Here is a 14,717-nt window from a genome sequence, read left to right as displayed (position 1 = left end):
AAATCAAACCTGTTCATTTCCTTTAGGCTATTGCTGGGTTTCAGTCACATGACTTTTCTTAGCAGTTTTACTGGAAGCTGGTGGTCTAAACAGCTGTCATAGTGCAAACAACTAGCGATAATCAGAGTACGCTCGTAATCTAGAAGCCACTGCTCGCTTTAGATATATTCAGAAGATTGCTGTGTGCAATGGAATCGACCCCTACAGTCTGGGAAAGAAGGATTTGTCATACGATCTCGAAAACTACCCTTCAGTCGAGTTACCCGACATCTCGAACTATCTGGTGTTGCAGACGTCCTTCTCCACCGCAAAACAGATGAAAGCGTGGAAGAGTATGGAGGCTTACAACTTTTTTGTATGTGGCTGGGTAAAGGACCTCGGTGTCAAGTCGCTACCGAATGAATCCTGGATTGTTTTTGCCTGTGTAAGTATGATTTTTTTTTTTTACATAAAGCTTTTCATTCGCGTCTTTACAACGAAGCGCTGCAAGTTGAAGTGTAAACAAACAGTTCACTTGATTCTCACTTGGTTGGCGCTTATCTCTCAGCTAAATCATTCACAAAGATCATCAGAAACCCCTTTAAAGACCTGGATCTTAGTTAAACAAGACGGAGAAGTGATCATGGCGCATTGTAACTGTACGGCTGGGGAAGAATTTTGTCGTGACCTTCATGCATATGGACTTTGTGAGGAGTAAACAAAGAAACAGTCGGGGACTTTAGCGCTTCGGGACTAAAAAAAGTACCATAAAATAACACATAGCAAGAAAAGTACTTTGAAAACGCTAGCGACACAGCTGAGAGGGAAATACAAACCTTTCGCCAAGTGATTACTGCAAACTCGAGCATGCTTCGACTCTGCTCCCTTCGATTTCAGTGAGGGGTTCAAAAGCCGCCTTTCTCAACGTCTTTTTGTGAAATCCTGTGTTCATTCACCCTTTTTTATTAGTTCGCGGGGAACCCTGAAGAAACTGATCAGTTTCACAATTTGATTGATTCGAACAACCTAAAACAACGCAAGCGTAAGGCGTTTTTCATACAAGCAATGCACCTTCTCCATACAAACGCTTTGTCGACTGAGCTTTGGTAGACCACCAGCTAAAGTTTTGAATAACTAATGAGGTGGATGTGACGTCACACGAAACCTAGCAATTAACTAGCAAACTAGCTCAGCATGTGTTTTGTCGTGTCAGATACCACTCTTTAACCTTGTCAGTTATGTTTCGGGGAAACCAAAACATGGAAATGGGCGCCTTTACTTGCCCATGAATTTACAATTTGTCCATACGGATGTCTACTCTCAGTAATTAACAAAAGAAGTTAAATGAATCAAAACGGAAACCCAAAAACATCTACCATATTTGGGTAACTGGAATCCGCTCTATTTTATAATTACAAAGACCAGCCTCCTGTAATAATAAATTATTTCCTACATTTGTTAAATGGGAAATCATTTTTATGGGAAAGATGGGCGGTATGATGGTGCAGTGGTTAGCATGGTCACCTCACAGCAAGAAGGTTCCAGGTTCAAACCTCATAGCCAACGGGGGCTTTTCTGTGTGGTGTTTGCATGGGTTTCTTCAGGGTGCTCTAGTTTCCTCTCACAGTTCAAAAACATTAGGTAAAAATGCCCAGCCACTGATAGATTGGGGAGGGTTGTGTCAGGAAGGCCATCCAGTGCAAAACCTATGCCAAATCAAATATGCAGAACAGATCCGCTGTGGTGACCCTTAACGGGAGCAGCCGAAAGATGATTATTATTCTTATGGGAAAGAAATCATCTTTTAGACAGAACTTTAAAAGAGATCATTGTTACCTGAACAGAACATAAGGGTTCAAATGGATAAGATGGATAAGAAAAAGAGAAGCAGACAGTGGCCCTGCGAGTCTCTGTGTGTGCGCGCGCGCGTGTGTGTGCACTCACCAGTGTCTGCACCATGTGTGGTCTCTGCAGTCGCAGGCTCTTCACTGTCTGAAAGACGTCTAGGATACCCTCTGCCTTCACACGCTCCAGAACCGTGCTCAAAGCGCAAAATGTGCCCGTACGACCTGCGCCGGCGCTGAGAAAAACAGATGCGCACACATTTTTATGTTATACAACCCCGATTTCAAAAAAGTTGGGACAAAGTACAAATTGTAAATAAAAACGGAATGCAATGATGTGGAAGTTTCAAAATTCCATATTTTATTCAGAATAGAACATAGATGACATATCAAATGTTTAAACTGAGAAAATGTATCATTTAAAGAGAAAAATTAGGTGATTTTAAATGACAACACATCTCAAAAAAGTTGGGACAAGGCCATGTTTACCACTGTGAGACATCCCCTTTTCTCTTTACAACAGTCTGTAAACGTCTGGGGACTGAGGAGACAAGTTGCTCAAGTTTAGGGATAGGAATGTTAACCCATTCTTGTCTAATGTAGGATTCTAGTTGCTCAACTGTCTTAGGTCTTTTTTGTCGTATCTTCCATTTTATGATGCGCCAAATGTTTTCTATGGGTGAAAGATCTGGACTGCAGGCTGGCCAGTTCAGTACCCGGACCCTTCTTCTACGCAGCCATGATTCTGTAATTGATGCAGTATGCGGTTTGGCATTGTCATGTTGGAAAATGCAAGGTCTTCCCTGAAAGAGACGTCGTCTGGATGGGAGCATATGTTGCTCTAGAACCTGGATATACCTTTCAGCATTGGTGGTGTCTTTCCAGATGTGTAAGCTGCCCATGACACACGCACTAATACAACCCCATACCATCAGAGGTACAGGCTTCTGAACTGAGTGCTGATAACAACTTGGGTCGTCCTTCTCCTCTTTAGTCCGAATGACACGGCGTCCCTGATTTCCATAAAGAACTTCACATTTTGATTCGTCTGACCACAGAACAGTTTTCCACTTTGCCACAGTCCATTTTAAATGAGCCTTGGCCCAGAGAAGACGTCTGCGCTTCTGGATCATGTTTAGATACGGCTTCTTCTTTGAACTATAGAGTTTTAGCTGGCAACGGTGGATGGCACGGTGAATTGTGTTCACAGATAATGTTCTCTGGAAATATTCCTGAGCCCATTTTGTGATTTTCAATACAGAAGCATGCCTGTATGTGATGCAGTGCCGTCTAAGGGCCCGAAGATCACGGGCACCCAGTATGGTTTTCCGGCCTTGACCCTTACGCACAGAGATTCTTCCAGATTCTCTGAATCTTTTGATGATATTATGCACTGTAGATGATGATATGTTCAAACTCTTTGCAATTTTACACTGTCGAACTCCTTTCTGATATTGCTCCACTATTTGTCGGCGCAGAATTAGGGGGATTGGTGATCCTCTTCCCATTTTTACTTCTGAGAGCCACTGCCACTCCAAGATGCTCTTTTTATACCCAGTCATGTTAATGACCTATTGCCAATTGACCTAATGAGTTGCAATTTGGTCCTTCAGCTGTTCCTTTTTTGTACCTTCAACTTTTCCAGCCTCTTATTGCCCCTGTCCCAACTTTTTTGAGATGTGTTGCTGTCATGAAATTTCAAATGAGCCAATATTTGGCATGAAATTTCAAAATGTCTCACTTTCGACATTTGATATGTTGTCTATGTTCTATTGTGAATACAATATCAGTTTTTGAGATTTGTAAATTATTGCATTCCGTTTTTATTTACAATTTGTACTTTGTCCCAACTTTTTTGGAATCGGGGTTGTACATAAATACACTTTGTTTAGACTTAGTCATGTACATGGACTTATTCAGTTTATGAGCCTCACCTACCATATACTACCTACACTCACTGCCCTTTTTTTTTTATTCCTACCACACAGAAGTGTAATTACTGATTACTGAATAGGGAAAGGAAAATATCAAATGACCACCACTGACCAGATATGTGGTTACTGGAACACCATCAGCACAGCCATTACACTGAGAACGTAGTGTGTGTGGACCTGGTACAAGTGTATCAGACACATGACTGAGAAATGGGCCTCAACCATAACGTCTAGCAACAGCAAACACATCCTGTGGTTAAAACCTTGACGCTGATGCATGATAAAAGGTTGAGTAACACAAACTGAGCTGAAAAATCTCTCAGTCTCTTAAACAAGTGTATCAGACACATGACTGAGAAATGGGCCTCAACCACAATGTCTAGCAACAGCAAAACCATCCTGTGGTCAAAACCTTGACGCTGATGCTGACGTTGAGCAACACAAACTGAGCTGAAAAATCTCTCAGTCTCTTAAACAAGTGTATCAGACACATGACTGAGAAATGGGCCTCAACCACAATGTCTAGCAACAGCACAAACATCCTGTCATCAAAAAGCTGACGCTGATGCATGATAAAGGTTGAAAAATCTCTGTCTCTTAACCGTGCATCTTTAGTTAGTGTTCCACTGACGAGTGGGGTCAATGTTTTCCCAAAGTGGTGCAGTCACAACTGTTTCTTCTCTTTGGTGTACATAATCAGTTAGTGTAGCTCAATGGTAACAGCGTTCCTATGGTAGCAGTGTGTGTGGTTCAGGCTCCACCTTCGTTTGTGGATTAGTGGAGTAGAGAGGGCATGGTTCACCTGCAGTGCACTGTGATCGGATGGTTTCCAGACTGCTGCTGCTGCTTCTGCACGGCAGCGATGATGTTGATCATGCCTTTACCGTCGGCAGGGATCCCCACCTCAGGCCAGCCGTGAAAATGGAACTGACGCACAGCACGAGATTTATTCTCCTGTGCACAGACAGAGAGAGAGAGCGAGCAAGAGACACAAACACACGTTAACATACTTTCCACAGGACATTGTGGTGCTAATCTGAATCCAAGAAACAGCCTGATCAAGTACAGTACGTGTGTGTTTACTACCACAATATTGTTGAGCATGCCAATATTAAAGTAAATATGCATAATTAAAATGTAAGATTATTTTAACAGATAATCATCCGTCAATACCAGTGAGCAAAATCGAACATCAGATCGGAACAAGACAAAGAACAGTAAAAACCCGCGTAAAAGAACCTGGACTTTAAGAACCTGTTCGGCTAAGGATGGTCCATTTAGACCCCTTTATGCCTCGGTCACAACCAGCCGTACGTGCTCCTACGGCCGGTCTACGTGCAAAAAACGCAAGAAACGCACGGAGGGCGCGCGTATGACGTGCTGATTTTCAAGCCGTAGACTGGCCGCAGACCAGCCACAGAGGTTCTTTGTCATGTCAAACAAACTCTACAGGCGCTTACGTTTTTTTTCAGGTTGCAAGACAAACTTACGGCCAACGTGCGTCTTTCTCCACGAACAAAAAAAACGCAGCGATTTGGGAAACGCCAAAAATCGCACGGCCAAAAAATCGTACGTCCGGTTGTGACCTAGGCTTTACCTAAGAACATGTCTTAGGCAAAAAATTTTAAAGCAGGTTCTTATTTTCAAATAGAGTCAAAACTAAAACATTTTAAAAATCAAAAGAAAATAAGCTCTACAGGGTGATGAAAATGAGCTAGAACTCTGGCACACATTCATATGTATACACAACATATATTCATCTGCAAAGATCCATGTAGAGCAGGGCAACACATACAGTAGCTATGTTTGGGAAAAATACCAGATCGTTGACAATCAAAGTTGTGCAGAACCATGCACATGGATTTACGGTTTGGCTTTCACTGTAGGATGCTCCATTGTAGCATCAAGCCTCAACGCCAGGCATTGCCCGAATGCCTGATTTGCCCCACCAAAACGCTCGGGCAGAAATATTTTAGTGAGTTAGGCCTGTTCAGGCACATCTATGGTCGGCTTCTTTAAGCACAAAAATGATTTTCGAGCGAGTACATTACAATAAACAAGATGTATTACCCAGCATCCTCGCCTCTCCTGTGATCACTGTTTTGGGTTTTTCTTCCGGATTTGTAACGGCAATTCTGATTGGCTGGCTTCAGGCGCGCGTGCGCATTTGTGCTTTTCATCGCTACGAGTGGTCGCTGGTGCCCCCTACGTTTTCCCGGGTTGACGTCAGGACATCCAAATACAGTGGTGCTTGAAAGTTTGTGAATCCTTTAGAATTTTCTATATTTCTGCATAAATATGACCTAAAACATCATCAGATTTTCACACAAGTCCTAAAAGTAGATAAAGAGAACCCAGTTAAACAAATGAGACAAAAATATTATACTTGGTCATTTATTTATTGAGGAAAATGATCCAATATTACATATCTGTGAGTGGCAAAAGTATGTGAACCTCTAGGATTAGCAGTTAATTTGAAGGTGAAATTAGAGTCAGGTGTTTTCAATCAGTGGGATGACAATCAGGTGTGAGTGGGCACCCTGTTTTATTTAAAGAACAGGGATCTATCAAAGTCTGATCTTCACAACACATGTTTGTGGAAGTGTATCATGGCATGAACAAAGGAGATTTCTGAGGACCTCAGAAAAAGCGTTGTTGATGCTCATCAGGCTGGAAAAGGTTACAAAACCATCTCTAAAGAGTTTGGACTCCACCAATCCACAGTCAGACAGATTGTGTACAAACGGAGGAAATTCAAGACCATTGTTACCCTCCCCAGGAGTGGTTGACCAACAAAGATCACTCCAAGAGCAAGGCATGTAATAGTCGGCGAGGTCACAAAGGACCCCAGGGTAACTTCTAAGCAACTGAAGGCTTCTCTCACATTGGCTAATGTTAATGTTCATGAGTCCACCATCAGGAGAACACTGAACAACAATGGTGTGCATGGCAGGGTTGCAAGGAGAATGCCACTGCTCTCCAAAAAGAACATTGCTACTCATCTGCAGTTTGCTAAAGATCATGTGGACAAGCTAGAAGGCTATTGGAAAAATGTTTTTGGATGGATGAGACGAAAATAGAACTTTCTGGTTTAAATGAGAAGCGTTATGTTTGGAGAAAGGAAAACACTGCATTCCAGCATAAGAACCTTATCCCATCTGTGAAACATGGTGGTGGTAGTTTCATGGTTTGGGCCTGTTTTGCTGCATCTGGGCCAGGACAGCTTGCCTTCATGGATGGAACAATGAATTCTGAATTATACCAGAGAATTCTAAAGGAAAATGTCAGGACATCTGTCCTTGAACTGAATCTCAAGAGAAGGTGGGTCATGCAGCAAGACAACGACCCTAAGCACACAAGTCGTTCTACCAAAGAATGGTTAAAGAAGAATAAAGTTAATGTTTTGAAATGGCCAAGTCAAAGTCCTGACTTTAATCCAATCAAAATGTTGTGGAAGGACCTGAAGCAAGCAGTTCATGTGAGGAAACCCACCAACATCCCAGAGTTGAAGCTGTTCTGTACGGAAGAATGGGCTAAAATTCCTCCAAGCCGGTGTGCAGGACTGATCAACAGTTACCGGAAACGTTTAGCTGCAGTTATTGCTGCACAAGGGAAGCACACTAGATACCGAAAGCAAAGGTTCACATACTTTTGCCACTCACAGATATGTAATATTGGATCATTTTCCTCAATAAATGACCAAGTATAATATTTTTGTCTCATTTGTTTACCTAGGTTCTCTTTATCTACTTTTAGGACTTGTGTGAAAATCTGATGTTTTAGGTCATATTTATACAGAAATATAGAAAATTCTAAAGGGTTCACAAACTTTCAAGCACCACTGTATATATGTAAAAAAGCTAGAGGTAAGTACGTTCAGTGAATGGAAAGACATGCTTTTGTGTCTCAAATAGTAAACCACACCCTCTACAGTAAGTACCGTATATATAATTTGCAAAGTGAATTATCCCATAGATAAATATATCTTACCCCATTTATCATTGGCCCATCAAAGACAGTACTGCAGTACAGACTCCTGTTTTATAATGTTTTTAGTTTTATAATTCAGCTTTGCGATCAGGTGGATCGGTGCAGCCTCCACAGTGATGCGGTCGCTTTACCGGTCCGTTGTGGTGAAGGAGCTGAGCCAAAAGGCAAAGCTCTCGATTTACCGGTTGATCTACGTTCCGACTCTCACCTATGGTCATGAGCTTTGGGTAATGACCGAAAGAACAAGATCACGGATACAAGCGGCTGAAATGAGTTTCCTTCGCAGGGTGGCTGGGCGCTCCCTTAGAGATAGGGTGAGAAGCACAGTCACTCAGGAGCAGCTCGGAGTAGAGCCGCTGCTCCTCCACATCGAGAGGAATCAGCTGAGGTGGCTCGGGCATCTCTTCCGGATGCCTCCCGGACGCCTCCCTGGGGAGCTGTTCCAGGCATGTCCCCCCGGGAGGAGGCCCTGGGGAAGACCCAGGACACGCTGGAGGGACTATGTCTCTCGGCTGGCCTGGGAACGCCTCGGTGTTCTTCCCGAGGAGCTGGCCGAGGTGTCTGGGGAAAGGGAAGTTTGGGCTTCCATGCTCAGACTGCTGCCTCCGCGACCCGGCCCCGGATAAGCGGAAGAAGACGAGACGAGATCTTTGCAATATTGCTAGTCATCATTAGAGGCAAAACTGTGTTTTGTGTTCTAAAAAGATGTATTACGTACTAGTACTGTACGCAAGCCTTACATATACGATATTGATTTATCACCTGATTTATCGTATCAGGTGGGATTTGTAATTGCTGAGAAAAGTGTGACGAAAATTTTGTAAATCCATGCTATAGGTTTCGTAAATACATTCAGTCAGTAAACAGGAAGTCGATGTGTGACAGACCTGAAAACGGTATAGAACCCCAAGCTGAAATTTGGTACCAAGTGGCTATGATTTGTGGTTGCTGAGAAAAAGGGGGTTTCCGAAGGACGGACAGATGTACACCGGTATACCCCCCCCTTCGGAGTGGGGGTATAATTATGCTTCTGTCCAAACAGCATGGGTACTTCTGCTGGGGAAAAGAGCAGCAGTTCAGAAAGGTCACCGCCTGTAGTGTTCAAACCGTCACCACAGTCTGGAGTTTTATTCCCATCTTTAATCAAGAGTGTGGTCTTTCAATTTGAGAGCAGTATTTATTCGTTTCAGGTTCAGATTTTGCAATGTTCTCTCCCTCACTCTCAAATAGACCCTGCTCACACTCAGACTGCTTTGTGTGCTCGTGAATCATTTGTTCACAGATTTCTTTGCTTGCTCATATTTTAGTGATAACTCGATCAAAATTCACCAAACAATAGAATGCAAGGTATGACACTGTCTCCGCGGGTGCATCTGCTTTACTGTAGCTGTTTAACCGGAAGACAATGTGCTATGGGGCTACTACATGGAGCTATTACAGTAGAAAAAATATTGACACTGATACGTGCATTAATGCCAAAAGTCCAACAAGTACATACAGTGGTGCTTGAAAGTTTGTGAACCCTTTAGAATTTTCTATATTTCTGCATAAATATGACCTAAAACATCATCAGATTTTCACACAAGTTCTAAAAGTAGATAAAGAGAACCCAGTTAAACAAATGAGACAAAAATATTATACTCGGTCATTTATTTATTGAGGAAAATGATCCAATATTACATATCTGTGAGTGGCAAAAGTATGTGAACCTTTGCTTTCAGTATCTGGTGTGACCCCCTTGTGCAGCAATAACTGCAACTAAACGTTTGCGGTAACTGTTGATCAGTCCTGCACACTGGCTTGGAGGAATTTTAGCCCATTCCTCCGTACAGTACAGCTTCAACTCTGGGATGTTGGTGGGTTTCCTCACATGAACTGCTCACTTCAGGTCCTTCCACAACATTTCGATTGGATTAAGGTCAGGACTTTGACTTGGCCATTCCAAAACATTAACTTTATTCTTCTTTAACCATTCTTTGGTAGAACAACGTGTGTGCTTAGGGTCGTTGTCTTGCTGCATGACCCACCTTCTCTTGAGGTTCAGTTCATGGACAGATGTCCTGACGTTTTCCTTTAGAATTCGCTGGTATAGTTCAGAATTCATTGTTCCATCAGTGATGGCAAGCTGTCCTGGTCCACAACGCAGCAAAAACAGGCCCAAACCATGATACTACCACCACCATGTTTCACAGATGGTGAAACATCATAATCATAAACATCAGTCTTATGCTGGACTGCAGTGTTTTCCTTTCTCCAAACATAACGCTTTTCCTCTAAACCACGAAGTTCTATTTTGGTCTCATCCGTCCACAAAACATTTTTCCAATAGCCTTCTGGCTTGTCCACGTGATCTTTAGCGAACTGCAGATGAGCAGCAATGTTCTTTTTGGAGAGCAGTGTCTTTCTCCTTGCAACCCTGCCATGCACACCACTGTTGTTCAGTGTTCTCCTGATGGTGGACTCATGAACATTAGCCAATGTGAGCAAGGCCTTCAGTTGCTTAGAAGTTACCCTGGGGTCCTTTGTGACCTCGCTGACTATTACACACCTTGCTCTTGGAGTGATCTTTATTGGTGGACCACTCCTGGGGAGGGTAACAATGGTCTTGAATTTCCTCCATTTGTACACAATCTGTCTGACTGTGGATTGGTGGAGTCCAAACTCTTTAGAGATGGTTTTGTAACCTTTTCCAGCCTGATGAGCATCAACAACGCTTTTTCTGAGGTCCTCAGAAATCTCCTTTGTTCGTGCCATGATACACTTCCACAAACGTGTTGTGAAGATCAGACTTTGATAGATCCCTGTTCTTTAAATAAAACAGGGTGCCCACTCACACCTGATTGTCATTCCATTGATTGAAAACACCTGATTCTAATTTCACCTTCAAATTAACTGCTAATCCTAGAGGTTCACATACTTTTGCCACTCACAGATATTGGATCATTTTCCTCAATAAATAAATAAGCAAGTATAATATTTTTGTCTCATTTGTTTAACTGGGTTCTCTTTATCTACTTTTAGGACTTGTGTGAAAATCTGATGTTTTCGGTCATATTTATGCAGAAATATAGAAAATTCTAAAAGGATTCACAAACTTTCAAGCACCACTGTATACTGGTAATAAAGCCCTGGATGGCAGGAGTGGATGAACCCTGTTAAACAGTAACCCACCCATAAGTAAAGCATCCAACAAGGCTGTGACGACTTCATAGGTCAATGTCAGACCTTGCATTCTACTGGTTGGTGAATTCTGAGAAGGTTGCTTCACTAAACTCCGAGACCGCGCGCACAAATTTGTGAGCAGAAGATTCAGGAATGTACAAAAGCAGTCTCAGGGGCTATTTAATAGAGAGGGCAGGTTTTTTTGAGCTGAAGCAGAGCAAATTTACACACAAAGCAGGGGCTATTCGAGAGAGAAAGGAGAAACCGTTGCAAAATCTGAACGGAAAGTGAATAAATACTGCTGTCAAACTGAAAGACCATGTTCTTGATTAAAGACAAAGAAGACTCCATACCCCAGCAACTGGCTGGCAGAAATGTGGAAATTAATGTTTTTTTTTGGGGGGGGGGGGGGGGGGGGGGGGGGAAGGGGAGGGATGCCCTTCTCTCCTCCTTTCCTGTGTGGTTAACAGGGTACCAAGATGTAAGCACCTCTTTATTTTTTTTTTTACATTTCCCCCCCCAGTAGGCAGTTGTTTGATGACAGGGTAAAATAAAATAATATTTTATTTTCTAAACATATTCTATATATTTTTAACTGATGGACAAAAGCAGAATATAAAAATCTCCCTCTTAAGGGGTGTTCACACAGCAACTTTTACTCCGGTATAGCACCGGGGCTGCCCCGGTAGAGCGTTCACACGGTACAAAGTTATAGCGGTGTAGCCCCTGAAAGCTGCTTAAACCGGTGCAAATCTAACCCTGCTCGGGAGGTGGTTTAAGAAATTTACTCCGGAGTAAATGCTAGTTTGCGGGGCAGCACCGATAGAAAATGGGACGTCTGAATGCTACAGGGGTAGACTCGCTACGTGTGAGGAGAGTTGATTACATACGGGCATTGCATAATTTGCATCCTGGTATTTTGCGCTTCCAAAATGGCGAATATCAACAACCACAGAACTGCGTGTCTTCCAGTGTTGCCAGATTGGGCGGTTTTAAGTGCATTTTGGTGGATTTGAACATATTTTGGGCTGGAAAACGTCAGCAGTATCTGGCAACACTGGTGTCTTCATCCACGTTGTTTTCCCGGCGCTTGGTGATGCCATGACAACCGGGAAAAGGAAGTACATTTTCACGCATGAGCTTATTTCATTTCCGCATTATTACTATCGTATAGCACGGTCGCAAAAACTGCCGTGTGAACGCAAGTGGGGCTGCACCGGTGCTAACACGCTTCTCTCTAGTAAGCAGGTTTGTGATGTGTGAATGCTCCACAAAATTTACACCGGTATAAGATATATCGCAGCAAAATACATCGGTGCAGCATCGATGCAAATATGTGCCATGTGAACACCCCTTTAGTTTCTTTGCATTAGATTAATATATAGATTTAGGCACTACCTGAAAAAAACTGCCATGTGAACGCAAGTGGGGCTGCACCGGTGCTAACACGCTTCTCTCTAGTAAGCAGGTTTGTGATGTGTGAACGCTCCACAAAATTTACACCGGTGTAAGATATATCGCAACAAAATACATCGGTGGAGCATCGATGCAAATATGTGCCATGTGAACACCCCTTTAGTTTCTTTGCATTAGATTAATATATAGATTTAGGCACTACCTGAAAGCAGAGCTCCCATCTGTTTCTGGGTTGTAGAATTTTCTTATATCATAGCCAGCCTCTCGTTTTATTTCTTTACCATTACAGTTTCCTTATGTTGTACAAAATGTCGGGTGACAACAGCGACAAGTTACTCACTACTATACTGTCCCGACTACTACTCTACTTCACTAGTTGTTGGGTTTCCTGTGGTGGCAGGCACACATAGGACCGAAACCATCAGAAAACAACTTGATGGGTTTCTTTATGCATGCTATAAAGTTGGACTGTTGGAGCATCTTTTGTCTTTCAAGTCAGTGTAAATCATCCGTCACACCCTGAACACTATAAGCAGTTGCATATTCAGAGCAGTCATTTAACCAACTGTAGATAAATAACTCTGAAAGCTCTTCAGGCAAAAGACATCAATTACAATAGATCATCCAACCAAAAGTTTGGCCTCTTATTAGCTCCAGGGGATGATGTCAGGTTTCAGTAAGGAATAAATGAACAGCGAGATTAACAATTTATATTTAAATTAAATATTTAACATGAAATAAAGCTTATCCATCCCTTAGCAGCTTTTCTACTGTACTTGATGCAAACACTACTACTTATAACGGGCTGTGACATTCAGCTGAGTGGAAGAGAGATATTGTAGTGGCAATCTGAGTGATAACACAAACACACGCTTGACTGGCCAAAATATCGCAATATGATTTCCATGATGCACAATAACTTTCACAATACATCATGCACACAGTGATAGTGTTGCTGATGCTGCAAAAGACAGGATGCAAGGGATAAACAGTAGTGACAGGAGCTCTGTGGGTTGTGTGTGTGGACACTCACTCTGGTGTTGGTGACGAACAGATCTCGGACAGTGTAACTCTCACATTCGTCCTCTCTCTTCAGCTCAATGGACATATCGCCACACACCATCACGCCATCAGTGGGCCAATACTGAGCACACTTCTCCTGCAGAGGAAGACAGAGACAGATTATGCAAATGGAACACTGCACTGTATGATGATTGCTTGGGTCCTCTAGTACCCAGCTGTTCCCCTCACAACTGTCCCTCTCTCTCATTCACTCCTATCTTCTATTTTACAGCCCACTTCTTCATACCTACATCTCTTTCCCTGTCTCCCTGCTTCCTATTTTTAAGGCTGACCATACACATAGCTTCTATCTGTGTCTGTCTTCACTTTCTTCACATATCCCCCATTTCTACTCATCCTCCCCTCCCTCTACCTGTCCTCTCTCCTCCAGTTCAGTGAGCATCACAATAGAGCAGCTCCTCCATTCCCAGATCATCCTCCAGAAGTCCTCGATGGTGTGCTGCAATGGTCCCTGACTTGCCATGTACGAGTCCTTTTGCCTATAGCCCTGCACACACACACACACACACGCACACACAGAGACACAAATATTATAGTTAGAAAAGAATTTGTAATATAGAAGAAACTGGAGAAGAAAAAAAAGAATGCATTTTTTTTTTTGCACTAAAACAGAACAGCAGTTAAATTCGGCGAAGTTTATTGAGTCCTTGGACAGAGGCGACTATTCTCTAAACCGCACGGTAGCAGATATATTCGCAGATAAAAGCAGAGTAAATTTAGCTCTTTTAGAACTGCCCGGAAGTAGCAGACGGGAGCCGCGTGACATCACTGGTGTGTGTCGGCCACGAACAACAAGAATGAGCAAAGTGAGCAGGAATTTAGTGAGGGAGAAACTTCAAGTTTTAGTAGTTTTGCGTCAGTTCAAGTTGATGACTACAGTGGTGCTTGAAAGTTTGTGAACCCTTTAGAATTTTCTATATTTCTGCATAAATATGACCTAAAACATCATCAGATTTTCAACACAAGTCCTAAAAGTAGATAAAGAGAACCCAGTTAAACAAATGAGACAAAAATATTATACTTGCTCATTTATTTATTGAGGAAAATGATCCAATATTACATATCTGTGAGTGGCAAAAGTATGTGAACCTCTAGGATTAGCAGTTAATTTGAAGGTGAAATTAGAGTCAGGTGTTTTCAATCAATGGGATGACAATCAGGTGTGAGTGGGGACCCTGTTTTATTTAAAGAACAGGGATCTATCAAAGTCTGATCTTCACAATACATGTTTGTGGAAGTGTATCATGGCACGAACAAAGGAGATTTCTGAGGACCTCAGAAAAAGCCTTGTTGATGCTCATCAGGCTGG

General features: G+C 42.5%; 1 protein-coding gene across 2 annotated transcripts in view; it reads right to left on the bottom strand.

Annotated features, from left to right (window-relative positions):
• The window catches only part of ptpra (protein tyrosine phosphatase receptor type A), a 159,652-nt gene that overhangs the window by 1,264 nt on the left and 143,671 nt on the right, over nucleotides 1-14,717 (bottom strand). For both annotated transcript variants that reach the window (XM_060935650.1, XM_060935651.1), the window contains 4 exons: nucleotides 13,761-13,895; nucleotides 13,359-13,484; nucleotides 4,560-4,711; nucleotides 1,924-2,059 (listed from right to left, as the gene is read on the bottom strand). In XM_060935650.1, coding sequence (XP_060791633.1) covers nucleotides 1,924-2,059; nucleotides 4,560-4,711; nucleotides 13,359-13,484; nucleotides 13,761-13,895 — 549 coding nt within the window. The remainder of the gene's footprint in view (nucleotides 1-1,923; nucleotides 2,060-4,559; nucleotides 4,712-13,358; nucleotides 13,485-13,760; nucleotides 13,896-14,717) is intronic.

This window comes from Neoarius graeffei, chromosome 12 (assembly GCF_027579695.1).
Source record: "Neoarius graeffei isolate fNeoGra1 chromosome 12, fNeoGra1.pri, whole genome shotgun sequence".
NCBI classification, from domain to species: domain Eukaryota; kingdom Metazoa; phylum Chordata; class Actinopteri; order Siluriformes; family Ariidae; genus Neoarius; species Neoarius graeffei.
The sequence above is the reverse complement of the archived record's forward strand: the minus strand, read 5'-3'. Positions and strand labels throughout refer to the sequence as shown.